This window comes from Leishmania panamensis (genome assembly GCF_000755165.1).
Source record: "Leishmania panamensis strain MHOM/PA/94/PSC-1 chromosome 15 sequence".
NCBI lineage: Eukaryota > Euglenozoa > Kinetoplastea > Trypanosomatida > Trypanosomatidae > Leishmania > Leishmania panamensis.
In genome coordinates, this window is record NC_025860.1 from 530143 (window position 1) to 556569 (window position 26427).

General features: G+C 60.4%; 12 protein-coding genes across 12 annotated transcripts, besides 1 other annotated feature; all 12 read right to left on the minus strand.

Annotated features, from left to right (window-relative positions):
- Nucleotides 1-197: 197 nt before the first annotated feature.
- LPMP_151260 (hypothetical protein) lies at nt 198-1511 on the minus strand (the record flags this gene model as incomplete). Its single annotated transcript, XM_010699199.1, has 1 exon — nt 198-1511. One exon carries the CDS (start codon nt 1509-1511, stop codon nt 198-200), a length of 1314 nt encoding a protein of 437 aa, XP_010697501.1.
- Nucleotides 1512-1906: 395 nt separating this feature from the next.
- LPMP_151270 (hypothetical protein) lies at nt 1907-2989 on the minus strand (the record flags this gene model as incomplete). Its single annotated transcript, XM_010699200.1, has 1 exon — nt 1907-2989. One exon carries the CDS (start codon nt 2987-2989, stop codon nt 1907-1909), a length of 1083 nt encoding a protein of 360 aa, XP_010697502.1.
- Nucleotides 2990-3590: 601 nt separating this feature from the next.
- Nucleotides 3591-4583, minus strand: LPMP_151280 (hypothetical protein; the record flags this gene model as incomplete). Its single annotated transcript, XM_010699201.1, has 1 exon — nt 3591-4583. One exon carries the CDS (start codon nt 4581-4583, stop codon nt 3591-3593), a length of 993 nt encoding a protein of 330 aa, XP_010697503.1.
- A 664-nt stretch (nt 4584-5247) lies between these two features.
- LPMP_151290 (hypothetical protein) lies at nt 5248-7374 on the minus strand (the record flags this gene model as incomplete). The annotated part of the gene is made up of 1 exon (XM_010699202.1): nt 5248-7374. One exon carries the CDS (start codon nt 7372-7374, stop codon nt 5248-5250), a length of 2127 nt encoding a protein of 708 aa, XP_010697504.1.
- Nucleotides 7375-7961: 587 nt separating this feature from the next.
- On the minus strand, nt 7962-8879 carry LPMP_151300 (hypothetical protein; the record flags this gene model as incomplete). The annotated part of the gene is made up of 1 exon (XM_010699203.1): nt 7962-8879. The coding sequence occupies one exon, from the start codon at nt 8877-8879 to the stop codon at nt 7962-7964; it is 918 nt and encodes a 305-aa protein (XP_010697505.1).
- Nucleotides 8880-9273: 394 nt separating this feature from the next.
- Nucleotides 9274-10491, minus strand: LPMP_151310 (actin-related protein 3, putative; the record flags this gene model as incomplete). Its single annotated transcript, XM_010699204.1, has 1 exon — nt 9274-10491. The coding sequence occupies one exon, from the start codon at nt 10489-10491 to the stop codon at nt 9274-9276; it is 1218 nt and encodes a 405-aa protein (XP_010697506.1).
- A 235-nt stretch (nt 10492-10726) lies between these two features.
- Nucleotides 10727-11294: a repeat region.
- A 284-nt stretch (nt 11295-11578) lies between these two features.
- On the minus strand, nt 11579-12796 carry LPMP_151320 (hypothetical protein; the record flags this gene model as incomplete). Its single annotated transcript, XM_010699205.1, has 1 exon — nt 11579-12796. One exon carries the CDS (start codon nt 12794-12796, stop codon nt 11579-11581), a length of 1218 nt encoding a protein of 405 aa, XP_010697507.1.
- Nucleotides 12797-14435: 1639 nt separating this feature from the next.
- Nucleotides 14436-15770, minus strand: LPMP_151330 (nucleolar RNA binding protein, putative; the record flags this gene model as incomplete). Its single annotated transcript, XM_010699206.1, has 1 exon — nt 14436-15770. The coding sequence occupies one exon, from the start codon at nt 15768-15770 to the stop codon at nt 14436-14438; it is 1335 nt and encodes a 444-aa protein (XP_010697508.1).
- A 938-nt stretch (nt 15771-16708) lies between these two features.
- Nucleotides 16709-17608, minus strand: LPMP_151340 (hypothetical protein; the record flags this gene model as incomplete). The annotated part of the gene is made up of 1 exon (XM_010699207.1): nt 16709-17608. One exon carries the CDS (start codon nt 17606-17608, stop codon nt 16709-16711), a length of 900 nt encoding a protein of 299 aa, XP_010697509.1.
- A 674-nt stretch (nt 17609-18282) lies between these two features.
- LPMP_151350 (hypothetical protein) lies at nt 18283-19170 on the minus strand (the record flags this gene model as incomplete). The annotated part of the gene is made up of 1 exon (XM_010699208.1): nt 18283-19170. One exon carries the CDS (start codon nt 19168-19170, stop codon nt 18283-18285), a length of 888 nt encoding a protein of 295 aa, XP_010697510.1.
- Nucleotides 19171-20110: 940 nt separating this feature from the next.
- Nucleotides 20111-21586, minus strand: LPMP_151360 (ERAD-associated E3 ubiquitin-protein ligase HRD1, putative; the record flags this gene model as incomplete). Its single annotated transcript, XM_010699209.1, has 1 exon — nt 20111-21586. One exon carries the CDS (start codon nt 21584-21586, stop codon nt 20111-20113), a length of 1476 nt encoding a protein of 491 aa, XP_010697511.1.
- Nucleotides 21587-22506: 920 nt separating this feature from the next.
- Nucleotides 22507-25527, minus strand: LPMP_151370 (mismatch repair protein MSH3, putative; the record flags this gene model as incomplete). The annotated part of the gene is made up of 1 exon (XM_010699210.1): nt 22507-25527. The coding sequence occupies one exon, from the start codon at nt 25525-25527 to the stop codon at nt 22507-22509; it is 3021 nt and encodes a 1006-aa protein (XP_010697512.1).
- Between the last annotated feature and the right edge of the window lie 900 nt (nt 25528-26427).

Genomic DNA, 26427 nt, shown 5'->3' on the forward strand with positions numbered 1-26427 from the left:
GAAGAGGCCCACTGAGAACGGCATGGTGCTGATGATGTTGGTGATGATCGCAGTGGCGGTGCCGGTGGTGGAGTGGAATACTGTACATCTCCTAAGCATCACGGAAGGGGGTGGGGGAGGCGCAATGTCAGACGAAGAGGAGAAGAGAGGGAAGGGGCGAGTCGACATTTCGCCGCACCTCTGTCCACCAGACAACTTCACTTCAACTGGCCGCGCCGCGTCACCAGCGGGTCGGCCAGTGCCTGCGCTGCCTTGCTGAAGGAGATGTGCGTCCGCTGCACCGTGGTGGCCATGATTTCGGGCCTGTTGAGTGGCGGCAGCGACTCCACGTAGGGGTGCTCGCGCTGCATGTGACTGTAGTTGTAGGATTTGGAGGACATGCCCAGCTCAAGATTCAACGCATCCTTCACGTAGCGAGGGCCGTCGAGCATCAGTGGGTCACCGTCAGGGCCCCACTCGCGCGCCGTCTCGTTCAGCGTCGGACGCGTCGCGTCGTCGGCAGCCCATGACTGCAGTACATGCGTGACGAAGGCCTCGTCCGTAGCGAACTGTGGGCTCACGCCGGCGTAGAAGGCAAGGAACTCGGCGTACGAGATCCGGTCTTCTACCTCACCAGATACATCGTCGGCACCGCCAGCAGCGATATTGGGTTTTGCCATAAAGCCGCCACTGCGGCTCATCATCGAGGCCATGTACGCCTCCTTGAGGTGCCCGCGCGTTCCATCAGCACCACCGAAGGTCGACTCCAGTGCGCTACCCAAGGGAGAAGAGAGGGGCACCGCAGCAGCCGCATTGTGAGCAGTACCGTCTGCCGGGCCGCCCACGGCGCTCGCCGCAGGGTGTGCTCTCTCGGCCGCCACCGCTGCATAGGTGGAGAGGAGGCGCTCACGCGAGACCCCCCCACCCGCGCCTTTGCGCTTCTCCAGCGATCGCCACGCTTTGTTGACAGCGCGCAGTCGACGCTCGCTGAGGCCGGTGAGGTGCCGCGTGAAGGTGGCGGCGCTAACGAGGCCGGTGCGGTGGTCGTCGAAGGCGCGGCACAAATATGCGGCCTCAAAAGGGGTCAGACAAACGCTGTGGTCCTGTAGGAAAAGTAAAAACTGCTCATAGCTGAGTCCCACATCAGCGCACGTGGCGCTGGCGCCGGTGGCAGCTATTTGGCTCTGCTGGCGGACAGAGACTGCCGCGCGTGAGCTGAAGTCAACGAGGGCGTTCACCAAGCCGCCTGTACCGCCGTGGGACAGCAAAACATCCTTTACTCGCCACTTGAGGACGGCATCTTCGCGGATGTTGTTATTGTTCAGCGACGCCATTTGGTTTGTTTCTTCTCTGCGATCTCCGGTCTCGAACAGAGGGGAGGGGTGGGGGGCACTCACAGCTGTGGATTTGCGGGGGACGGTGTATGTTGCTGCGCGCATGGGCATCCTGCTGTACATCCAGCGGTGGAGTAGAAGAGAGAGGGACACAGACGGTAGGGAACGAAAAGCACCGAGGTAGGCGAGGGAGACCATCGAGGCAGGGACAGCGAGCGCGAGAGAGGACTTCTTCAGGCGCGCCTCGCAGACGAGTCGAGGTGCTTCTGATAGTACCGAGCACGCGAGAGCGGTGTCTCATCGAGGCCTCTAAGCCAAGTAGGCGTGCTTACCAGAGTACATATTATTTCCTACACATCTGCCATAGCAGCAGAGAAAAGCAGAGAAAGGAAGGAGGACGGGAGGGAGGCGGGGGGTAGAGCTACAGCCACGAGAGCAGCGTCACCCCAAAAGGACAACGTAGAGAAATGATGGACTGCGACACACCCCGCCGTAAAGAATCAACACAGCAGTACTCGTCGAATAGCCCCCATCTCCCGGGGCAGAACCGCGTGCGTGAAAAGAGGGTGGGTGGGGGTTAAGTGAGGCAGCTGTCAGTCGATGAAGTAGCTGTGCAGAAGGTCCTCGCGGTCTGCATGGAACGCGTTCCATTGTCGTCGATAGAGTGATGAGCAGTCAAAGAGGTTGAAACTGCTCAGCGCCTTGTCCATCGACGGATGCGGCATTGCTGTTGATTGGTACGCTGCACAAGGTGCTTGCTTGTCAGCGCAAGACATGGCTGCGGAGCTGCCGTGCATAGCCTCGATGGCACTACGATGGGAGTGGCAGCAGTGCACAAAGGCCTCCAACACGTCTAGCAGACGTACGACGACATCGTTAACGTCTACACGATCGTGTGTCGTACATCCGCTCGACATGCCGCCGCCTCTTCCGTCGAGATTCATGTTGATGACATCGTAGAGGGCCTCAGTCGGCGGCACGCGGAAGCAATCATCGGCGGCACACTTCACTGCGCCGGCGTAGTAGGGCGGGACAAGTACGCAATGCCCAGTGCGCAGTTCCGTGACGCGGAAATTTACGCACCAATCATCAACGAGCAACGTGGTGAGGGGACTGGGCGACACGAAGATGGTCTTGCTCCACTCGAGGGATGGTGCCACCTCCACCGGCTGCCTCTGACCAGCGGGGCTGCCCTCAGGAAGAAAACGAGGAGACGAGTTCAACGAATGCATCACCTTAAACTCTCCTCGCACACAGCGCTCCTCACCGAAGAGTCCGTGAAAGACGTCACTAGAGGGGAGCTTGTGCGCTGAGTTGCCCCTGTACTGTGCGAGGGCCGGCAGCAGCGCCTGGTTCGCTATGGCGGCGCAGTAGGCGGCGCTCTGGCGCGTGTAAAGGGATACGTGCACCTGCGTCTCGCTGGTGTCCAGCAAGCGATCCAGCAGCACGTGTGATAGGAACGGAACAACATGAGGCCGAAGGTGCACGCGGGTGATGCGACCGCCAGCGTAGTTCAGCGGCCACTGTGTTCGCACACTTGAGGACAGCAGTGGAGCGCTGATGTCCCTCGCGGTGTCGATGTTGTCGCCTCCCACACGGTAGTAGATGGGATGCACTAGCGTGTGGTCAATGTCGATCAGAAGGTGCACTGGTAGACGAGCGGCAGAGCGATGCATGAAGGCGGGGTGCGGTGCGCTGTTGCGCCTAGTCGTCTGTGTCTGCACAGATGTGCATACGCCCGTGAGAGACGCAGTGCACCGCGCCGCACCGTCCTTGGATTGAGAAGAGGCGATTATGTCGTCTGCTTGGTGAGGCATGCACGCGCTCACGCGTCGTCGCAGCACGCAATGCTAGCAGGAGGATGGGAGAGCGGGGAAGGGTGGCGGGCGAATTAGGAAGAGTTTTCTACGCGCATGGCAGGGCACAGGGAGGAGTGATGTGCGCATGTCTCGAGTTCAAGCTACGACAACCCTCTTACGCCAACATGTGTCTCCTGCCACATCCTTTGTGTGTCTCGCCCGCGGCCTGAGGCGAACGGAGGCAGCATAAAGTACTCGCCGTCTCGCCCCCATTGGCTGTTCACGCTTGGTCCTCTAACATTATGTTCGTCGTTGCTTGTCTCTCTAACAGCAGAGGGTGCCAAAAGCGTTGACCAGAGTGATTGGAGAAGCAAAAGAAACGTAGCTTTATCTTCGCCCACTGGTCAGCACCGATGTGTGTCGGCTGAGAGGGTCACCCGCACAGAGAGGGAGAGAGAGCGGGGAGGGGGGAGCGCTGTCAACTCGGCCACTCCGTTGTCGTTTTCTCACCATAAGCAGCACCGCTGCTGCTGCTGGTGCTGCTGCTGCGACACTCAAAGTCGTCAGTGTAATCGGTGGCCACGCTATCGCAGAGGGCTCCATCCGCCCCCTGGTGCTGCTCTTCGAGCGCTGCATCGTCATTGCTGGCACCGTCACCTTCCTCTTGACGCAGCCAGGGTGGCTTCGCGTTATGGGCGCCACGACCTGCCTCAGTCGTGCAGCTCAATTCGTTGCCGCCGCTGTTGATTGTGGGAGAAAGATCGAGGGTACTGAGGGCAGCGAGCATCGCGGCGTGGCCTGCGTCCTGCCGCGATGCGGCAAGGGCGAGAAGGGCGGCCGTCGTAGCGCTTCTCGGCGGCAACGAGACGCTTCGTGGAGGGGAGGTGGCGCGCGCAGGGCTTGTGAAGCCGAATTCGTTAGCCTCTTTCTTCGTCCGTCGGCTTTTTTTCTTTCCCGCTGATGCACACGATCTGAGTATCGACGCCGGAGGGACGTGCGGTGGCTCAGCAGCTGCTGCCAGCTGCATCTCAACATCGCTGTGGAAGATGCGAGCCAGTGGATCTGCGCTAACATCGGCTGCACCAGCTGCATCTTGGGGTGTCAGTGACGGTGCGCAAGTCGGTGTCACATCGCTTCCCACGGTCGGCGCCGGAGCGTCAGCCTCTCTATTTACCTCTTGAAGCCTCTGGAGACTCGCCTCAGCTTGCTGAACGAGGTGCTTCACTACACCGTGCGGCTCGATCGAGTTGCCCGTTGCCAGCAGTTGCTGAACGTGGCGCAGTAGCGCCTCTCTCGCCGTCTTGCGCATGCGCAGGAGACGGACATGTGCCTCCTGCACCTGGACTGCCTGCCGCAAGGCCTGGAGGGCGCCGGTGGCCGGGACATCGACGTCGTGCGGTCCAGGCAGCGGTGGTGTTGGCGGCGGGGGCGGTGAGCCGCAGTCGCGCTGTGGCGAAGACGCCGATACCATTGCCAGTGTTCTGTGCACTCGCAACTAGGCGAGGGGGATGATGTTGCGTCTATCCTTTGTGGCTGTGTGCACGTTGGCCTTTCGTTGGTTGCTTACGAGAGAAGGAAGTGCCACCGATGTGCGAGGACTGCGCTACGAGGCGGCTGATTCGATACAAATGATGAACACACGCCGGGACCCCAACCGCGGCCTGGCGTGCCTCCTATCGGAGACATCAACGGAAGGCCGAAGAGGCCGAAAAAGAAGACGAAAAGTGTAGAGAAGGCGAGAGACACGCCGCGGGAGGGAGAGGGAGTAAGGTGAAGAGGGACAGTGAGATGGCGCGAGCAAACCTGCACATCCAGCCAACATAGGGACAGCCTCGCGTAAAGCAGCGGCACACGCGAGCGTGAAGGTGCACATGTGCGAGCCTCTTGCAGAAGTTGCTATGTGTTTCTATCGAGTAAATGCACAAGAGAAGCAAGGAAGAGTGATCGTTGTCGCCATCACGAGACCTTTGGGAAGAAAGGAGAGCTGGAGGGCGAGGGACGCATAGGGGATACCTTGATGGTTGCGTGGAAAGAGGAGGGAGAAAGGTGGCGCGCGTCCAGAGGAAGCGATGTAGGCCGCGGCTGTCGCCAACGACATCATCCGCAGTGCGCCATCGCCTCCGCCGTCGCCCCAGTCAGCAACCAAAGAGTAGTCCCTGCAGGAGTGAGCGGGCGCGCAGCTGGTGGCCCGTGGAGAAGACGACATCCACCTCGGCCGCCGTCCTGCAGGCCTCCACGAGTGGGGCCCGTGCTACGAAGATTGCTGCCGCGTACATGGGCAGCAGCCACAGCGCGCAAGGAGTGGTGGTGTCACGCGGGGCGGCGTTGGCAAGGCCAGTGGGTGACGAGAGCGGACTGCGGCGGTGCATCTCGCGCATGTGGTAGGACAGCACCAGGTCCCAGAAAGAGAGTACTTCGAAGGCATCCAGAAAATCTGCGAAGCCCGTCAGCATCCATCGCATGGCCAGCACGAGCGGCGGGTGTTGCAGGTCGCGAGTTGCGTGCAGGACGGCCGGCAGCGCCAGCCGCTGTACGAGACTCTCGAAGAGCAGACAGCACTGAAAGAGTTCCGGTGTGGGACCCTGCAGCCGACTCCACAGCTGCGCCATCATCGCTGCCACCAGCTCGTACTGCTCGACCGTGTCGTTCGTCACGTTGCAGATGGCCCCTTGCAGGAAGGTGAACCCCTCCACAGGGAAAAAGCCGCAGGGTGGTGCCTTCTGGTAGAGGAGATCCTTATCAGGAAACTGCAGGTAGGTAATGTAGCTCTCGAGCTGCCCCTCCGGCCTGCCCAACTGCCTCAGTGCCTGCGCCATCCTTGGGTCGGCCAGGCTTCGATCCACCACCATCGCGGTCGAAAGCATTTCCACGTCGTCGATATATACAAAATACTTGTCGCTGTCGCCAACGCTGGTTAACATGTCATCCAGGGCTAGGCGCTGCAGCAGCTGCGCGCGGTCCTCCTGCTTCGCTGAGGAGTAGTGGTGATGGAAACGCCGCTTTACCATGTCGCGCGCCTTCCGGGAAGAGCAGGTGAGGTAGCACGCGAGACCGTGGCGCAGATGGTTCGTCATTAGTCCCTCCTGCAACACGAATATCGGCTTGCCGTCTGTCACCGCCAACGGCACCTGCAGCGCACGGGCGTACAGGAGCCGGCGCATGGAGGGGTGAAGCCCCTCGCGCAGGAGAGCGGCCACCTGCTCCGTCTCGTCGCCGAAGCGCAGGAACGCGTCCATCTGTGCCTCCGCCAGTTCCAACGTGCTGTCCAGGGCTCCGCCTGGATAGGACAGGGTGAGTTGCTGGGGGTGCAGCTCGGCGAAGTACTCGCGCAACGTCTCCAGCGGGGGAACGATGCCGGGGAAGGTGCGAAGCGCCTGTACGTGAGGGCCAAATACTGTGAGGATGCCCAGCTGATCGACGCCCAGCACATTGTTGTCCCAGGCGGAGGCTGAAAGCACCCCAGCGGCGACGATGGCTTGCTGCGAGTCTGCGGAGTTGATGCCGTCCACGAGACAGCGGAACAGCAGCGCGATGGATGGCAGCCCCACGCGCTCCTCCTCCATGGCGGTCTCGGTGGTGATCCTGGCGGCGGCTTTACTGGGCGATCGAGTGACTTTGCCATGACTGGACTTGCGCGCCTCCGCCGCCTTGAAGTACTGCGAGACGGCACTGGCCCAGAGGAGGCGTGCGTGCACCAGTACGTGAGAAAGCAGAACGCACACCTGCGTGTTTTCAGCCGTCTTGTCGGCAATGCCATCATCAGCCGCAGCCACCGTCTTATTCTTGGTACTTTTAGAAGACTCCGACACTGCCTTGGCGGAGGTGGGCCCAGAGAACTGCGTGTTGTGCTCCCATTCTTTCTCCTCCTTGGCCCGCTGCGCCACCAGCTGCTCCTGCAGCTGAGCCACTACCTTGTTCTGCCGAGACACAACGCTCTGCAGGGAGCTGATCAGGTCGGCGTCAGAGGGTTGGCTCACATGCGCCGCATCGGACGGCCCCAACGGTCGCCCCTTCACTGCCTCCGCCCACTGTGAGCTGAGGAACCTGCTCCACGTGTCCAGCGATGAGGATGGCGCACCAGCGACGTCCTCTGCAGTGTACACCGCGCAGTCGGTGACCCTGTCTATCGATAGACTTCGTTGTGCTTGCTGTTTCTGGTGGTGATGTGTCGCCAATGCCCGCACAGCGCTGCGCTTAATTGTGGCACTGTCGCGCGACGGCCGAGAGAGGCCGGCGTAGCTCAGCGGTGTGCCTTGCAGCATGAGGAGCTGCGGTACTGCGATGGGGTCGACGTGTGCGTTTAGTGGTGCTGCTGATGGCGGTAACGTCACTGTACAAAACACTCGTGGAAAATGGTGATGGGGGTGTGTGTGGGCTAGAGATGGAATGCGGTGATCTATACGAGCTCGGCAATGCCGTACCTCTTACACTCGCATAGACGCCGAGAGGGGGAGTCGGCGCGGAAGGCGTGCCAGAGAGAACGAGGAATGAAGAGTAGAGGAGAGTCAGGCTGGACGAAGAGGAGAGAAAAGGGGGGGGGCAGCACACTGATGAGCCCGTCTTGACAGCAGCCCTCCCTCTTGGTAAAGCTGAAACGAGAAAGGGATCCCAAATGCACGCCAGCTGAGGCCAACATTAAAGAGTGAGGACGACCACTCACGGAGTTGGGAAGGGGAGAGGGCGCAAACAGTGCCGTCGAACAGCACGACATCATTGGGGAACGTATGAAGTTATTGCGTGTCGACGTGTTTGAATGCCTCGATGTGTGTCGTTCAGCTTTCGGTGAAGAGAGCTTCGAGTGCCGTAACAGACAGACGGCGACGACTGACTTCTGTGTAGCGCGTGGCCTTCATGTCATTGACGGCGGAGAGGAAACGGGGGACAACGGCGACCACCTCGACATGGCAGCGTACCAGCGCTTTGCCTCTGCCGGCCGCAGCTCGACAACGATGTTGAAGCGGAAGGTCGCGCTGACCGGGTTCGTTTCTGCAGTCGCTCTACTTGCGATACACGCGGTGCTGAGAGATGGACTGCACTGCCCACCTGCCCGCGGTGTGTCAGGGACCCAGTCCTGCCGCACGCGATGCAGCACACCGAGCAGAGCACCTCCCGACACCACCCTGAGCATATTTCCTGCCATGACTATGACCTCTCCGCTATGCGCGGTCAGGACTGGCTCCCAATGCGGAAGCGTGTCCGGCACATTCGAATGTTCAGCGTGCATGAGCGTTGGCGAGGAAGCCACATGGCTCGTATAGTCCCCCGGCCGACTCACGAAGGGCGCCGGCACCGCATCGGTTGTGCTCACCTCCAGCCCACCTGCCGACCCCACGAGCAGGGCGGTACACAAGCCAGGATCGACGTGAGGTCGACATCCAGAGCCTGCCGGGTACCGTAGCACCCGCAGTACAGACTTGCGGTCCAAATTGTTGAGGATCTCGTCTCGGGCGGCGCAGGAGACGTTCGGCTCCCGCAGCGCTTCCTGCGCGTAGGCGAGAGCGGCTTCGTGCAGGCCGGCGCATACCAGCCGCACCTCCACAGGCAACTGCTGGTACACAGCGTTGGCCTCGTACATGTGGTGCAGCGGCAGCTCGATGTGATCGCGTTGGTGCCCGCCTGCGCCACCACGTCGATGAACGAAGGGGTGGAGTGGGTGGCTGCTTGTGCCGGACAAGTCATGAAGAATCGCTACATTCTGGCGTAGGGCTGCAAAGGCGCGTTGCACCTCCACTGGGGTGAAGCGATTCTCTACCCGCCACGGCTTCATCTGACAACGTTTGTGAGTCAAGGGGAAGGGGAGGGGGGGGGTGAATGGGCAGATGTCTGGAGTTGGAAAGCAACCTCGGGCCCTGCCCTAGTGCCGCAGCAGCGACGAGGGCATCACAGAATGAGAAACAGAGGCCTGTAGTCGAATAATCCGTGCTCCCTAGTCCCATCGAAAACATTCGCACAAGTGCACGCCTTCACTGAAGCCTTCTCTCTTCTTAGACTTCACTTGCTGAGGCGCAGGGGGGATGCTGCTGCGGCAACACAAGGTGGGGAGTCGACGCGCCAGGGGGGAGCGCTGAGGCCTGTAGACATACACTGAGGGATGCACAGACGCACAGCCAGCACAGAAGCTCGCACATGGGCAGGCCCGTCGACCTCACCGTGCCGTTAGGCTAGATGTGGTGCTGGTGCATCACAGCAGCACCACACTCCATGTACGCCGCTCGCGTGACGGCTGACGTCTCGTACTCTGGGCTAGCAGCGAAGGCGCTGGCCCCTCTCCATACAGCATGCATTGCCTGTGAATAATCGCGTACGTTCACCTCGTACTGGACTTGACGGCCCAGAGGGCCACCCGAGGCAGCGATGACGCCGGTGGCACGCTCATCCAAGGCATGTCGTAGCGCGCCGTGCAGACGTTTCGCAAAGTAGGGGAGGCGCGTGTTGCCACCGGAGACGATGACGTTTGCGTATAGTGACCGCCTGCAGTCCATCGGACAGGACCACACAACAGCGTCGATCACGGCGGGGAGACCACCGAACAGGGAGGCGGTGACGGTCCACGGTGCAGCGAGCGAATCCGGCTGAAACATCGTCTCCGGGACTAAGAGTTGCTCATCGTCCACGTCGATAGAGTACGGGGCCCCAGCGCGCGTGTGCAGCTCGGTGTTGCGGATCGCGTAGGAAGGCAACTTCGATTCGGCCTCTGCACACTCGCGCGCGAAGTCCTTTGCCATGCAGCCGTAGCGCACCTTTACCTGCTCCGCCACCTCCAGCGCTTGCTCCATCTCGATGCCCTCCTCGTGCTCCCGCAGGTTGTTCAGCACGTACTGCGTGACATCCAGGCCCGCTACAGGAAAACGACGCGCTGCGGCGGCTACGGCGTAACCCGCGACGATCGGCAACACCTGGGTCACGCCAGCACCGCTCTCCACCACCACGGCTGTGTCACACCTGTCGCCAACGCTGTGGAGTAAGAAGAGTGCCTGTGAGCCGATGAACAGTTTCGGTACCCCGAAACTCTCGAACAAAATCTCTGCTGTTCTCTCTCGCTGCTCATAAGGGGTGACAGCCGGCTCGGTCAGCAGCACGCCGACATCCTGTGACTCGACGCAGACGCGATGGTTGAAGAGGTGGCACCAGTACTCCTCCATGACGTCCCAGTCCGCCACTAGCCCGTGCTCTAGCACGCTGCGCCGCTGTATTCCAAGTCCCACCATCGTGGCAGCCTCGTCCCCCACCACGAATGTTTCAGCAGGCCTACAGTCCTGCCACGCACAGGTGGTGGGAAAGATAAACGTCGGCTCAGCATTGCCAGCGTACCCGAGACGAGTGGTGCTTGTGCCGATATCGCACACCAGCACCGAAGTGGCGCAGGAGCTGCACGCCATTACCTCCACGTTCACTGTCCTCTCGAGCACAGCCCTTGATGCTAGTGATGGTGGGGGCCGTATGGTACCCTTGTATTGTGTATGCCATTGGGCGGAAGCGTCAGTGCCGGCGAAGAGACCCATGGTGAATAAGCGGCAGAGGGAGCAGAGGAGGTGGTTGATGATCCGCACGGCATACACATGCAAGACAGTGCCGCATTACGTATGTTTTAGGTGCCAGCGTAGAGCAGCTAGGCCCCGCTGCCGGAGCCCACCTCAGTGCGTGGCATCCAGGCTCCCGTACCCACACTCTGTGTGGGGAAGCCAAGCAACCCCCCTCTCTATCCCTCTGCCAATGCCGAACCACTTCTCGTGATGGCAGGGTCAAACACCTACGACGTGGGCGAAGTCCGAGCGATTTTACCGCTACTGGTGTCGGTAGTCAGGTCCTGGACAGCGCGGCCTGCGACGGCGAACACGCTTGTGCCACCCGTATGTTGGGCGAAGCTTCAAGGTGACTCGAGCGCACCTCACCCGGCCCTCGCTGCCCACTGGGGTGGGGAGCCTGAGTGCCACCTCGGGGGATGCCCCGGGTGGCGACCGGCATGATGGGGACGGCTGTGAGGCGCCGTGCAAAGTGGGGAATGGGTGGAGTTTGGGGCAGGGGTCGTGCTCAGGTGACGGTGAGTCGGCGCATTGCTGTAACGCGTGTGTGTCTACGGCTGCTCCGCACCAGGCGGTGGGGCCTGGGGTGAGGGCAGAGTGGGGACTTGACCTCGCGTGTGTGTGTGTGTGTGGCCCAGCGAGTGGGCACGTGCTGAAGAAAAGAGAAAACAAGCCAGTCTCTGCGCACACAACTGCGCCGTCGCACGCTCTTCACACCGTTCCACTGCAAACTGGGTCGGAGAGACGTCAGTACGCATGAGTGGTTTTCAGATTCTCTGCTTTGCGTCGCCTCTCTGCGGTGACGGCACGACCCACTTGCCGAACTCCACGCGCATGCCGTCGCAGAGCAGAGCAGAGAGAGGAGGAGGAAGGGGGAGGCGACAGATAACACGCATCGCCCTTCGCACACACCGCTCGTGAAGGGGGGGGGGCGGTAGAAAATCTACACGTCGGATGGGCTGGCGGGGTCAATGGAGTCCATGAGCTTCGTGCTGGAGTTCGTCAAGTACTGGATGCGGCAAATTACTTCGTACGTGCCGCGACGCATCTCATGCGCCAGCTTCTCTACCGCCGCTACCTTGTCCCCACCTGTGAGGATTGTGTAGAGGTGGATTAGCACGAGTTGGTCCTCTTCGTCAGTGAAAGGGCGCTTCGTTCGGAAGGGCCGTCCTGCAGCATGATAGGCCGTGTTGCCACAGTACCGGCACTTACGTCGCACTTGACCCTCCACCTGCAGCACGGCAGAGACATCTGCGAGCATCTTTGTGCTCCCGATTCCAGCGCAAGTGCCACCGACGCTGGCGACGCCGTCGATCAAGGCCAAGTTGTCGTGACTGCGCCATGGAAAGCGTGCCCTGGTCAGGTTGGCGAAGGGAACGTCGTCGGTTCGGGCTGTGCCATCACAAACGAGCACCTCGCGCTCGAAATCGAATGCCTCTGCCGACTCCATCGTCGCTGGTGGCGAAGGGGCGACGCCTACGTTGACGGCAGGCCAGTTGTCCTCCGCGACGCTGTGCAGCAGGACAGCGTGGTAGGCCGCGTGTGTGCGGTCAAAGAGGGTGTCGTCAGGCGAGCCACGATATTGCAACGCCCAAAGCGAGACCCGCGGCGAGAGCGGGGCCAGCTGTACCGCGTTGGCACGGAGCCCCTGGTCGTGCACCATGAAGACAATGCGGAAGTCGAGGGAAGGGTTGCGTCGCGCCACGGCCTCCTCCAGATCGAGGGCGAGCGCCAACTCTTCTTGAGGGTGACGCGCTGTGACGGTGCGGAAAAACGTGACGGGCTTCACCGGGGCATCGAGCACCGCGTCGAAGCGGCACATCTTTACTTGAAAGTGGTCCTGCACGCGGGGGTCGTTGAGGTCGAAGTGCGCAAAGGCCGTGTGCTGCCCGCGGAAGAGTACCCACGGCCCTACACACTCGGGTCGGTACGGCGGCGGCCCCGGCGGGTAGAAGCCTTCCGCAAAGCCGTTCCGGATGAAGTGCACCAGTCCATCAAGGGTGACGCGGCTGAAATCGAACGGGTATGCCTCCGTGCGCAGCCCGAGCTTCCCCAGCATCAGTGCTGGACCGCACCATCCTCCTAGCGAGATGTACTTGCGCGGCAATGATGCGCCATCGAAGAGGGCAGCTTGATGAACTCCTCGGCTACCACCGAACATGTTGGCGTGAGCACCGGAAGCGGGCGCGGCACCACACCGTCTCTCTGCGTGTGTGTGTGTGCGTGTGCGTGTGTGCGTGCGAGCGTCAACAATTGACGAGAAAAAGGGCAGAGAGGAAGTCCACCGCCGCATCAGCGGCACCGGTATGGCACAAGTGGCGCGACGATGTGCGTTGAGAGCGAGAACGAGGTTGCAGAGAGAGAGAGAGAGGGATGAGATGAGATGAGAGAGCGTGGAGTGGACGTGGCAGAGCATGCGGGGGAGGCGCCAGCAGGTATGTGTGGCTATGTGCATACGTGCATCTCGAGAACTGTCTTCGTCTGCAAGACGGAGGCCAGCTCTCGCTCTTCCTGCTCGAGTCGGTGAAAACTCCCACAGTGCGACGCCTCGCAATGCACAAGTGTGCATGCGTCCGTCTGCCTTGTGTAGGCCCCAAGGCACCTCACCTCAGCCCGTTTAGGCGCTGCTTCGCGAGTGGTCAGGGGTTTCCACCCCGCCCCCCCTTTCTGCTCTTGATCCTCCGAGTGACACCAGGTACATGCACCGCTATCATGTTGCCCTCACACTGATTTCTGTAGGAGGGAGGGAAGGGAGAGAAGGAGAGAAAGCGGCAGCAAGTCTGCGCCGAGAGCGCCGCCTTTCGCAGATCTACCCGGGTCACGTTGATCCTCCTCCTGAGTGTCCCTCTACATGTGTATATATATGTATTCTGTGCTGATGCCACGGAAGGGAATTACGAGAGTAACTTCGGAAAGACGAATGATGCGTAGGTGTACCTGCAGGTGTGTGGGTGCACAGGAGACGAGGCTGTGCACCTTCGAGGGCTGAGTAAAGTTTGAGTACTCGCCGCGGCTTGCCTCTTGTCCCTTCTATCGATTCGATTCAACGAAATGCCGCCTTTTTGGCTTTGGCAACCAACACGCGTACACAGCAGACACACATCCACCGGTGGACAAGAGGAGGAGACAAGGCATTACAAGAGTTATCGCGGAGATTAACAGACGAAAGAAAAGAAGCACCAGGGGAGGGTCCGTGCTCGTGAAGCGAGGGGGCTACCACCCTCATCAACGCCACCATCGCCAGCGTTATCACGCCCTCATCAAGCAGGGAACACGTGCGAGAGAGAAAGCGTGCACAGAGAGAGAGAGAGAGAGAGAGACAGAAGCGAAAAGAGAGCACGAACAACCGCCTTCCTCCGACACGACGAGCATCAGCCACAGCTTCCATTCCTCACACGCGCGCAGACACACATGCAGACAATCGCCTGCAGAGATGGACGAGCAGACGCAGAGTGAACAGGAGGGGGGGGGGAGGAAAATCAACGAGCACGGCCGTTGAGAGAGAGAGAGAGAGAGGAGCAAACGTCACCATACGTCCCGCTCGCCCACGCACGTGCTTGCGTGCACGGAGAAGAGACGGGGGAGAAGAGGAGAGAAGGAAGGAGGCAGAGCAGAGGCGGGAGCCAGGGAAGCGGCCTTCCCGTTAGGGGCGGTCACGGAGATGCTGTTACCTTTCCCCGGGGCGAGCATCTGCAGGTCGCATTTTGCGGCACCCTCTCCCCAACCCTTTCTTGCCTTGTCCTCCTCACTCGTGCAACACGCGCATAATTGGCATTTTCTGTTTCTCTGCTTCCTCATCTCTAGTACCCACTATTGTCCGGGCGCGAGGACTTGAAGCCGCCGCCGCCGCGACCGCCACGCTCGTTGTTGAAGCCGCTCGTATTCATGCGTGGGCGCTTGAATCCGTTTCCCTGGTTGTCGCCATAGCTACGGCGCTGCTCCATGCCAGCGCCAACACCGCGGGCGTTGCCACTCCTGCCGTAAGTGATGCCTTCCTCAAAAGCCTTGAGGCGGTTCTCCACCTTGCTGCGGTACTCTAGGGCAGGCGTGTTGTCGCCCTCACCGAAGGAGTCGATGCGGGCGCTCAGCGACGCTTTCGCGGCAAGCACACGGGACATGGTGCCCTTCTGCGCAGGGGCCGCCTTGGCCACCACGGAGGCGTTGTAGAGGATGCCATACTTGGGGGTGGCCTGGCGCTGCTTCAAGGCACGGAAGAGAGCCTTCTCGGCGCCGAGGATTTGCACTGTCGAGGAGGGGTACTTGGCAAGTGTCAGCAGCGAGCCGGCCTTCTGGATGAGGCGGGCGCCTATCTGCTCTCCCACCATTGTTGTCAGGTTCGGCGCGATGGTCTGCATGCGGGAAGAGAGGTAGGTGGAGAGCTGTTCGCGATACTTCGAGGCCGCGACGACCTCGCTGCATAGGCGCGAGATGTTCTCGATGTCCTCTTCCGCAATTTCCGTACCCATCGACACCATCGCCGCTTCCTTCACCTTCTGCTCCATTTCCTCCTCGAGGAAGTCGGAGAAGTCCGTGTCGCGGGCGTTGAAGCGTGTCTTCATAGCCAGCACGATTTTGCAGTAGGCCACGTTGTCGTTCACGATCTTGCCCAGCTCGGGGAAGTGCCAGCCATACCACTCGCGCGTGCGCATGGCGTACTTATTGATCTCCTTGTCGAGGTCCTCCAGGAGCGACACCGCCTGCACAACCATCATATCCACCTTATCAGGGGAGAACTTCAGCTTGTAGCGGTTGAGGTTGTGCGCCAGACCAAGCGCCGTCTGGTTCAGCTGCTCCGCCGAGACGTCCTCGAGGAGGCTGTCGATGCCCTGCTTAAGCGCGCGGAAGGTTGGAAGCGTGTCCTCGCCGGACACGCACGGGATGGCGAGCGTCTCCTTGATAGCCTTGGCCAGCTTCGCATCGGCCACCGCTAGCTCCTCGGAGACCTCCTTCTCCAGGTAGTTCTTCTTCAGGAACCTGCGCACCGGCTTCGAGAGCTCGCCGTTCACGAGCTGTGCCGTCGTTTCGAGCGCATCGGCGGTACTCTTGAAGTGCAACAGCGCCTTCAGCTTGCGCCTCTCGCCATCCACTTTGAACAGCGCCACGCCAGCAGGCAGCTCCAGCAGTGCGTACACCATGTTTCCTCTTTATGCCAGCCAGAGGAGGAGGGAGGAGGCGATCAGATGTGAGTGACTCGACCAAGAGAAGCTAAGCGCTCAGGCAGAGTAGAGAGACGAGTGCCAGCAACTAAACAGCGGCGCAAGCCAAGCAGCGATGACCGATACGAGCGGTGGCACGAGGCGACTAAAGCTGCGCGAGGCTCACACTAAAAGGGACTCACACACGGAAAGATGAGGAAGGGGGTGAAGGAGGCGCCACTGCTGTAAAGCGACCAGCTACGAATCTGTCGAGTACGGAGAACAAATGGGAAGAGCGCAACGGCGGAGAGCAGAAGGCACCCACACACACACACACACCCGCAGTTGTTTGACAAGGAGGGTGGATAGGGAGAAGGGAGGAGAGGCGGGGAGGGAGAGAACGATGATGGTGGATGCAGCAAGAATGAAAGATGGGGACGCTGGTTATGATGGGGGAGGGTGGGAGGGAGGCATACAGGCGTGGGAGTCTACACTGTGTCTCTGTGTGCCCTGAGAGAGAGAGATCGAAAAAGGAGTGCCTTATTAGCTTTCTCTCACCTACCCTTCTTGGATCTCGCCTTGTACGCACGCAGCGAGTCATACGCCCCTCTACCTGGTGTGCTCGAGTGTACATCCACGCATAGGTGCGCGTGTCCGTGGCTCTCTCTCTTTCGTTAACGCGTCTGACCTCGTTTTAGTGGTTTCGCTTATGTGTGGTGGTGACCGTAACCCATCGAGTGCTGTTTGAAGAGAGAAGAAAGGTGGGGAGCACGTCGAGGATGTGCGAGCGCCATATGCGTTCTCCCGCACACCACCGTCGTGACCAAGCACCACGTCCTTGTTACAGCAACGGTGAGGCCAGCAGCGGCAGGTCGAATTATGGCGCTCGTAGTCCGCCGCCTGCAGCAACAGGGGCGACTCGGCGGTGTTCGCCCACCTCAGCAGGACCTCGTGAGCTTCTGAAAAGAGGTGAAGAGCTTGCGAATGATCCTGCCGAGCAGGCGGACAACGATGTTGGCAATGATGGACAGCGCCACAAACACCGGGATAAGTGCCGGGCGGTAGAGCGCAGTCTTAACAACGGTAGGTGCCATGCTGCTCAGACGCGGCGGGGCTAGTTGGTAGTTCACGTTCAGTCCGAGCAGAAGCCCGCAGGGGGCCAGAAAGGCGAAGTTGAAGAGCGTCGAAACCCACGTGAGGTGGCACAGGTGCGCCCAGTCAAGCCCCAGTGTGTCGTAGCGGGCGACAAAGTACAGCGGCAGGAGAAGCAGTACACCATGGTGCACGAGAAACACGTCGCCCTCCCAGGGGTACTGATGATCGCCCCAGTCGGGATGCGCTAGTGCCCCAAGGGGGCTCCAGACCCAGTCCACCAACAGCGAGGCAAGGTAGCAACCGCTCCCGTAGTGATGCGGCCTATCGCGCATTAAAACGTAGATCCACATCCCTGTGAATAGGTGGCAGGGCATGAGGAGCCACCCCAGCTGGACAAAGGGCTTCGCTCGCGATGCTTTGGTGAAGACCTGCACCGCCAAGCACACCATCAACATGTACGCAATGAGCTTGTTGATGGGGCATTTCAGCGAGCGGCCCAGTCCAGCCATGCTGAGTTGCCTTATGGCTGCTGACCGGAAGCCGCGCGACTGGCGGTGCAGCACCGCGCAGAACACCACTGCCACCACGTAGAGCACCACGTGCAGCTTGGGAGACTGGAACCAGTACTGGTAAGCCGGCATGACACCCCAGCGCATTCCGGTGCGGTCTCCAGTCGCCTTGAGCACGTCCGCGATCACATCAGGCACGATGTAGTCGTACCACGCTATCGCTTCCGCTTCCATTACTGAAATGTGGAGAAGAGAAAAGGGGTGACGGCGGGCAGGGACATAGGCAAAGTCGATAAAGCGAGGCCGCAGGGGCGAGGGCAGCCGCAGAGAGAGGAAGAGGCCAGAGACGGGCTCGGCTGCAGCAGCGGCTTAGCGGGCTCGAAGACATACAATGCAGAAATGGTCCACTTTAGGTGACTAAAAAAAGATGGTGAGGCGGGCGATGGCGCGAACTGATGCGATGCGAGGGGGACAGTGGGGGGGGGGGGGAATATAGCACATTGTGCGTGTGAGGTCTTGAGGAGCACATTCATGGAGTGCAGTACGTCTGTGCGTGGGCCATGGTCTGCCAGCGCGGACACACCAGTGCCGTTTAGGCGTGGTGTAATCAAGGGCGAAGAGGGTGACCGCCGTTGCGTGCATCGGTGTGCGCCACACACACACACACACACACACACACACACACACACACACACACACACACACGCAGAGGCACATCACGGTCGCGCATACACACTTACCAGTCTTTTCGTCTCTCTTGTTTGCTTCGTGGTATACTGTAAGGGTATTCAGATTGTAAGGAGACGGTGTGCAAACAACAATGCGCACCGAGAGACACCGACTGATGAGCAGCCAACACACATACACACAACACGAAAATTTGCTCATAAACTGTGCGTCCGGGCACCTCAGTCCTTGTCCGTGCCGTCCTCTTCCCCGGCCCCCATTTCTCTTTCCAGAGCCTCCAGCTCCGACTGCAGTCGCGCAATTTCGTCATCCGTGACCCCCGCCTCGCCCTCACTCTCCGCGGAGGGCGCCGTCGCCAAAGCAGCTGCGCCCGTCTGCACCTCACTTTCCGCCTTTTCGGCTCCCTTTACCTTATCAGAGGTGTCTGCCGAAGACCCTGCGGTGCCAGACGTAACGGCAGCGTTGCGCTCCGCATTCTCCTCAAGTGGGTAATAGAGGAGGTCTACCGGTGATCTCTTATACCAGGTCTGCTCCCCCGACAAGTAGCGCCGGCAGTTGTCGCTAACGTGCCAGAAGCCAAGCTCATCCGCATGCTCGAGAGCATAGCTGGCGCAGTCCTTTCGATCCACCCGCAGACACGCCTCGAGGAAGATCTCGAACGAGTCCTCAACGAGGCAGATGTAGTAGTGGTTCCTGCACTGGCTCAGCAGCTGGCAGGCGTAGCTGAGGTCAAGCGGACGCTCCACCAGGTCGAAGGCCGTGTGCAGGTCCTCCACGGTAGGCCGCTCCGTCCCTTGAAAGGAGTGGAACTTCTTGTACCACTCAAGTACGTACTTCTCCATGGACGTCTCGGGGCCCTCAAGGCGAGCCTTCTGTAGGAGGTGGCGCTTCTTGCTGAGCCACACCGGCTGATGCGCCATGCACTTCGGCCGCACATAGGGTCTGTCGAGGCCGCCTAGCCACGCCTGGTACAACATCTCCGTACGCTGGTGGTCTGGCTGCTGGATAACAGTGTAGATCCTCCAGTTGTCGGCGCCTTTAAGGAAGAGCATCCAGTACGGTCTGCGGTAACGCAGCGAGGCAAGGAAGGCCTGGGTGGTGCACAGCATAATGACGACCGACTTCTCGTACTTTTCAGTGGGCGTGTGCGTGTACGTGTGTGTGTGTGGGGGGGGTGCGAGGGTGGAAGAGTGGCAGATCCTTTTCCTCCTCTTTGCTTCGCACCTCGAGGAAACGCTTACGGCAAGCGATTCACCGTGACACTGTGTGCGTGTGCGTGTGCTGAGTGCATTGGGCAGGAGAGAGGGGAAGAGGGCTGGGAAAAGGAAGGACACGAGAGCGGGACCAGCGACGCGTTAGCGAGGATGTGAGACTCAGAGGTATTCGCGCGCACACACACGCCTGTACAGTGTTACGGGCCCCCAAAAGAGAGGGAGGGCAAAGAAACTTCGTCACTAGAAGATGTTTGCCGTCACATGGAAGCGCGCCATTTCGAAGACTCTCGTCCGTTGTGTGGTATTTGTGAGGTGACGTGCGAACACCTCTCTCTCCTTGTAGCTCTGGTGCACAGACTCGTGCGTTTCCTCACATACGATCATTCTGTCTGCCTCACTGACACTTACCCGCACAGCTGTGCAAGCACTCACACAGACACATCTCCTTCCTCGCGTGGATAGGACGGAGCTCTGCTGATCATCTTTCAGGTTGTTGTTGTTGTTGACTTTTTCGCGTCATTTGGAGAGCTTGTTGGAGCCCACAACGGAAGCATCACACGCATACAACGACACACACAGCCGATCACTGACGCACACCAGTGAAGACGCGCACCCGCACTCAACAACAGAGCCACTGGAAAGGGGAGAGAGAGCGAGAAAGCACAGCTACTCATCAGTCCACCATTACTGCAGCCCTCCGCCTCAATTTGACGTCTTCCTCGGTATGTGTGTATGTGTGCCACAACAGCCTCACCTCACGCCCGCCCTGCGCCCGAGAGAGATGCGGTCTCTGCCACTTGCTCCATTAAGCTGAGAGGCGGATCGCCTCGCTCCATCACGGAGCGTAGCCCACCTCCTCAGCCAGCCGCAGAGCGACTCGAAGCTCCCGCTCCGACTCCCGTAGACGCTTGCGGTACTTTTCGTACGCCTCGATCTTGAGCTGATCGACCGTCTTTGAGGGCACGGGCGCCGCGGTGATGGACTTTGTGTGGGTCGAGGAACTGTCCGAGACAGGCGACGACACGCGACGCGGACTGCCAGTACCTGCACGTATGACAGCAAGGTGGTTCCCTGCGTCTGCATGACCACTCGCCGCTGACAACGGAGAACACAGCTGCTGCCTGTACCGCTCGTAAGCCTCCCGAATTTCGACCTCCATGTTCTCGGGAGTGCCGGTTGGCTGTTGCTGAGCCGGGGCTTCCTCACCCGTAGGCGAGTAGTCATTCGCTGCAGCATCTGTTGTTGCTGCTGCTCCGGCATCTTCCTCGTGAACCTGCGGTGCTGCTGCGTCGTTGCCGCCGCGCATCTGCATGATGTTCGCCCTGCAGTACGGACACGTTGAGTGGCCTTCCAACCACCGCTCAAGGCAGTCGATGTGGTAGCAGTGACCGCACGGCAGCCGCTTCGTACCACCCTCGGGCATCATGTCCTCGTAGCAGATGGTACACCGCGCGTCGCGCGCCAGATCCTCGGCGGTGGCGTCCGGCATGTTGTTCCGCACCCGCCGGGCCAGGACGAGGAACTCGGCTAGTCCGGATGCCTTCTCGAAGATCCGCAGTACGTGCCCCACGAACCCGCGCAGGAGCAGCAGCGGTAGCGCCGAATTGTAGAAAATATATGCATATACGCCGACGAACAACAGGGACTCCGCAATGCTCGTGAGGGCGTCCGCCACAAACGACAGCAGTGTGTGCTGACCACGAAGGACGAGCAGGCTGACGAAGTGCACGGTGCTGCGCAGAGATGAGCTCAGCAGCAGCATGTAGATGAGGATCATGGAGTAGTGCATCGACGCCTTCTCATCGACCAACTCCGGCCGTGTCTTGATCATCCACGTCAGTAGCCCAACGTCGCAGATGATCGCGAAGCACAGGTACGCCGGTATGCGCGTCGCGGACGACCACGTCATCTGCGCCGTCGAGAGGGTTGTGACTCTCTCCGACGCAAGCTTGTGCAGCCCACGCCACGCGAGCGTGAAAAGGAAAAAGAGGCTTGTGGCGCTCATGATCGGCTGGTCCATGTACAGTGGCACCACGATGCACTCCACCATGTAGAGCGTGAAGGAGGTAAGCAGCGCCGTCTCCTCCGACGCGTTCAGTTGCCCAAAGAAGCAGAACTGCAGCGTCATCCACAGCACGACGGTAACGGCGATGGCGGTGTTGACGATGACCAAACGGAAAGAGGACGAGTTTGCCAAGGCAACCATCGCCGAGTAGAACTCTCGATACGTGTTGGCGTAGTCTGCCAAAAACAAGAAGCACGTGAGGAAGGAGGCGACCACGTAGGCCACAACCGATCTACGAGCCACCATGAGGACCCCCGTGATAGCCGCCGGTGCGACTCGAAAGGATGAGAGAAGCAGTGAAAAGATACGGTGACGGGGCACCGAGATGTGTGCCGCACACGAGGAACCTATGTGCGTGCAAGCGAAGTTGTGGGTGGGTCTGTCGGGGTGTAGGTCCGACTGAAACAGAGGAGCACTTTGTGCCCTTCGCCAGTGTAAGGGGCGTGCAAGAGGGTTGGGGACGGAGAGAGGCTAGCAAGAGAATGCATCATCACAGAGGGCATCGTCATCACTGGCGACGAGGCAGCCCAGTGGCCTACAGCCAGACGCGACGGGGCGGTGGGCGAGTGTGGCTCCCCCACTCGCAGATGGCTTACGTGATGTCGTGCACAGCGCGATGCGGCGCAGCAAAGCACAAACGCCGACGTGCCTTCCCCATTTCGGCTGCCTGCGAAGTGCCTCATTGGCGCACAGGCAGCGCATCTGGCGCGCTTCCACTGCGTGTTGCGCTTATATTGGAAAAGACGCGGCGTGTATTTACGGGGGCTCTACCGCCGCCACCACCACCACGGCAGCCCCACCATCCGCAAAGGAGTCGGTTGCACGAGAAGAGGCGCCCGCGGCGGTGAGGCTGCTAAGTAGCCTGGGGAAACACAGAAAACGGGCAGGAAACACACGATCGCGGCTGCAGCGAGAGTCATTAGCCTGATCATCAAGCGCAGGAGTGGCCCGGAAGAAGACTCGCCATCGTCGCGGCAGCCTCGTTGCCAGACCGAGTCCACATGTGTGTGTGTGTGTGTGTGTGTGTGTGTGGAGGGAGAGTCAAAGGGGTTGTTCACCGAGACGAGTAGAACCCCTGCTTTTCTATCCCCAGCCGCAAAGACAGCCACCGACTGAGGTAAGACCGTTACGAAGTGGCGAGATCACCTCGTGCACTATCAATGGCGTCACGACGACAGAAAACGACGCACCTCGTCGAGGTCTTGCCTCATGCGATGCTGCTGCTCCGCCTCGGCGCTTAGGCGGCTGGCGGCGTCTGTCACCTCTGTCGGCAGACCCGCTTCGCGGCCGATTGCCACCCCGAAGCTCGACGGCGTGACACCGCGGCACGGCGTATACGTGAAGATCAAGGACGGCTTCGTACCATACTCAGTAGGCGAACTTGTATCCGACTCCTTGAAGCCCATGTAGTAGCACGTCACATCGCGAGCTTCGTCGACGCTTGCCCCCTTCTTCTCTCCTTCCCCGCCGCCGGTGGTCCCCTGCGCTACGTACGGATCACACAGATAGCAGTAGTGAGTCACGAACAAGGTGGTGGCCCGACGGTCTAGCAGGTACTCCAGCGTAGCGGCGGCAACAGCGGCACCGTCGAAGCTGCTTGTGCCGCGCCCCAGCTCGTCCATCAACACCAACGAGTGGGGCAGCTGCGGGGCGCGTAGGATGCGACTCGTTTCGTCCATCTCAGACAGAAAGGTGGAGGCGCCTTCGATGATGGAGTCGCTGGCGCCCATGCGGCAATACACGCCCTCGAACACCGGCAGCTCCGCTGCGTCCGCTGGCACTCCGCAGCCCATTTGGGCCAACACGACAAACGTACCGACCATGCGCATGAGAGCGGACTTGCCGCCCATGTTTGGGCCGGTCAGAAGCCACGCGCCGCCTACGCGCAGTTGCACATCGCAGCTGACGTAGCCGTGGGGGAGAAGCCGGTCGAGGATGGGGTGGCGGCCCTGAGAAATGGTGAGCGCCACGGGCGACGACACAGACGTGGAAGACAACGGCGCACACGCTGGTAGCGCCACGAGTGCTGGCATCACGTATCCTGGATGCTGGGATACCACGGCCAGGGAGCGGAGGGCGTCCAGTGACGCGACGGCCTCCACCACACCTGCCAGCACCCGCATCACTTCTGCGTCAGCGACAGTATCACGTTGATGCTGCTTCCAAGCCGCGGTGGCCGCAAGCGACAGCCGCTCCGCCGCCGCTGTCAGGGCCGTGTGCTGCTCCGTGATGATCGGCGTGTGGTAGCGCACGTTCGTCTTCGTACGCGTATGCACCAGCCAGTCCGGCGGCACGTGCGCGCACTTTCCGGCTGGCACGTCAAGCACGAAAGGAGTCCCGCAGATGGTACGATACTCGAGTCCCGGCAAGTTCAGCGCTTTTCGCGCTGCCTCGAGCTCCGCTTGCAGGGCAGTCTCCGCCGCCTGCCTCGCCTTCAGATGTGGCAGTAACGCGTCCGGCACGGCGCATCCTCCCTCTGTGAAGAACTCTAGCGGTGTCGTCGCGGCGGTGCGTAGCAGCGCAGCATGTCCCTCGAGTAATCGGGACACCGCCGCGCCATGCACAACGGCCAACAACTGAGCTAGAAGAGGTGGCGGTCGGCTGCTGCTGAGGTCGACATCGCTTTCCCCGTTGCACAGCTGCGCTGCCAGTACTGACGCGCTCCTCAGCATGTGCAGCAGGCGCACAAACTCTACAACCTGACAGCGCTCCGCATACAGTTTGCTCACGACAGCCTCAACATCCCCCAGCCGCGCACACTCGCGAAGGAGGTCCTCGACCTGGCCGTTGTCTTTGTGGCCCATGAGGTAGAGCAGTACTTCCTGCCGAGCGACAATAGAGCTGCGCTCGCACAGAGGCGCAGCGAGCCACCGGCGCAGACACCGCGACCCGCACGGTGTGATGCTGTGGTTGAGCAGCCCAATCAAAGAGCCGCGGAGTCCCACACTACTGTGAAACACGTCCAACGCGCGCAGCGTCGGACCGGGAAGGTGTAGGCAGTGGAGAGACGAGCCTGTGCTTGCGTAGTTATGCGCTGGAGACGACGCCGCTGCCGCTTCTTCGTTTTTGCAGAGAGACTCCGCAGCTAAGCCTCCGCGCGCGCACAGTAGCCCGTACACCTGGTCCAGCCTGTACGGCTTCAGGTACGCCTCGATGGCAGCGTCGATGCTCTGCCCAGCGGCATAGACGTAGCCGGAGACACTGACGTCCTTACCATCCTCTTCCCCATTTGCTGTTGGACCGAAGTTGAGTGGCAGTCCGTGGTGCAGAACCGTCGCGTACACCTCCGGCAAGGCCTTCAAGAAGCTCACTGTTGTGCGTTGCGACGACACATCGCGGCTGCCGCACTCTTTCGATGGGGGCTGTGCTGTCAGCACAATCACCTCAGCGATGTCGTACCGCTGAGTGACATCCTCCAGCTCGATAGCGCCTCGAACGTCGAAGCGCAGGCACCGCTGCGTCACGAAACTCACCAACACCACGGACAACAGCGGCCGCGCTCTTGTGGACGCGTCGCCAGCGCCGTTGGTACCATTCCTACTACAGCAGCGGCCAGCGTCTACGAAACACAGGAAGAGCTCAGAGGTGCCTGAATCTGACGAAGGAGACACATGCGGTTCTGGCCAGCTGATGGCATTGCCATCCCCCTCTTCGGCTTCTGCTCCGGCGTAGCTCTCCTCTACTGCGGTTTTGGAGGCGTCCCCAGGGCTGCTGCCGCTACCACCGCTGTTGCTAACGCGCTCTGTGGGGAGGAGGGTACCACGGCTGTACAACTGCGACACACTGCGGGTGAAGAGGCCACTCTTGAGCCCGTCAGCTGCCCGCATAGCGGCTGACTCCTGGTCCGCAACGCCGATATGGTAGCCCATCGCCACGAGCCGGTGCACGTACAGGTCCAAGCGAGTGTATGGGAAACTGCTGTACTCGAAGGGGTGCCCTGGAATGCACATGATGCCGACGCGGCGGCTGACAGCACGGCTGTCGGAGCCATAGAATTTCACGCGATAACCGCAAGCGACCATCAAGATCACATGTGGTGAGATGGATTCCTTCAGTGCCACAACCTGCTGCTCGAGTGGGGTCAGGCTGACGCCCTCTGTTTCCCCCTTTACCGCTGATCGACAGCACAGCACCTCGATAGCGTGTGCGACGTCCACCTGAGCCTCCTGCCGCCCACGCTTGCTCATTGGTCGTTATGTGAAGCACACGAAATGCCTTCGCAGGCACCGATGCCCGAGATGGTGAGCAATAAACTTGGCGGGGCGGGGGGGGGCAAAGACGTACAGCAGTGCCGCGGGTGAATGGTCAAATGGAGGAGGAGAGAGACGAGCTTGGCGACTGGGTTCCTCCTCCACTTTTGCTTCTCTTGTGTTGCCCCACGCAGGCGACGTCACACTGCGCTGCGAGGGAATGCGAGGGAATGTGTGTCTCTATGGTGTATCTTCTGGGTAACTGGCCTGGGCGTCGTTCGCTCTACGTTAGTGCAATTTCCCCACTCATGTGTGAGAAAGGGCGCGGAGTACGTATGAGAGCCTTGGGGTGAGGCAAGGAGGAGTGGGGGAAGAAGGCAATCCAAGAGAGGAGGGTGCGAAGGGGAAGAGGGGATGAATGAATGGAGCCGCTGAGTCTGTCAGTGTGTGTGTGTGTGGGGGGGGGGGGCAGGTTGTTGAGCGGCCAACGGGAAGCACGGAAGTATCCACGCATGGAGGCTGTCGTACCTGCCCTCCTCTTCGTTGTTGTCGACACACACGCACTCGCGCGCGCAGGGAGTGACGCCCTTCACTTGCGCTTTTTTCTACGCACAATTCACAGCCAGGCGTCCCCCCCCCCCACAAGAACTGAAGGGTTTACACCAACACCCTGGATCACACGTGTACCCACACCTACACACAAAGGCTAGCAGCTACCTTCAAGAGGATCAAGAGGTTCGGCGGTCAAGCACATTGTTAGAGGAGATGAACAGCGGAAGGAGGAGGTGGTGATGGACGAATACAGCCTTTAGCGGCACGCACTTTCAGCAGACAAACACGCGAAGATAATGAACAACTAAGGGGAGAAGGAGCAGCAGGGCGAGTGCCAGATGAATC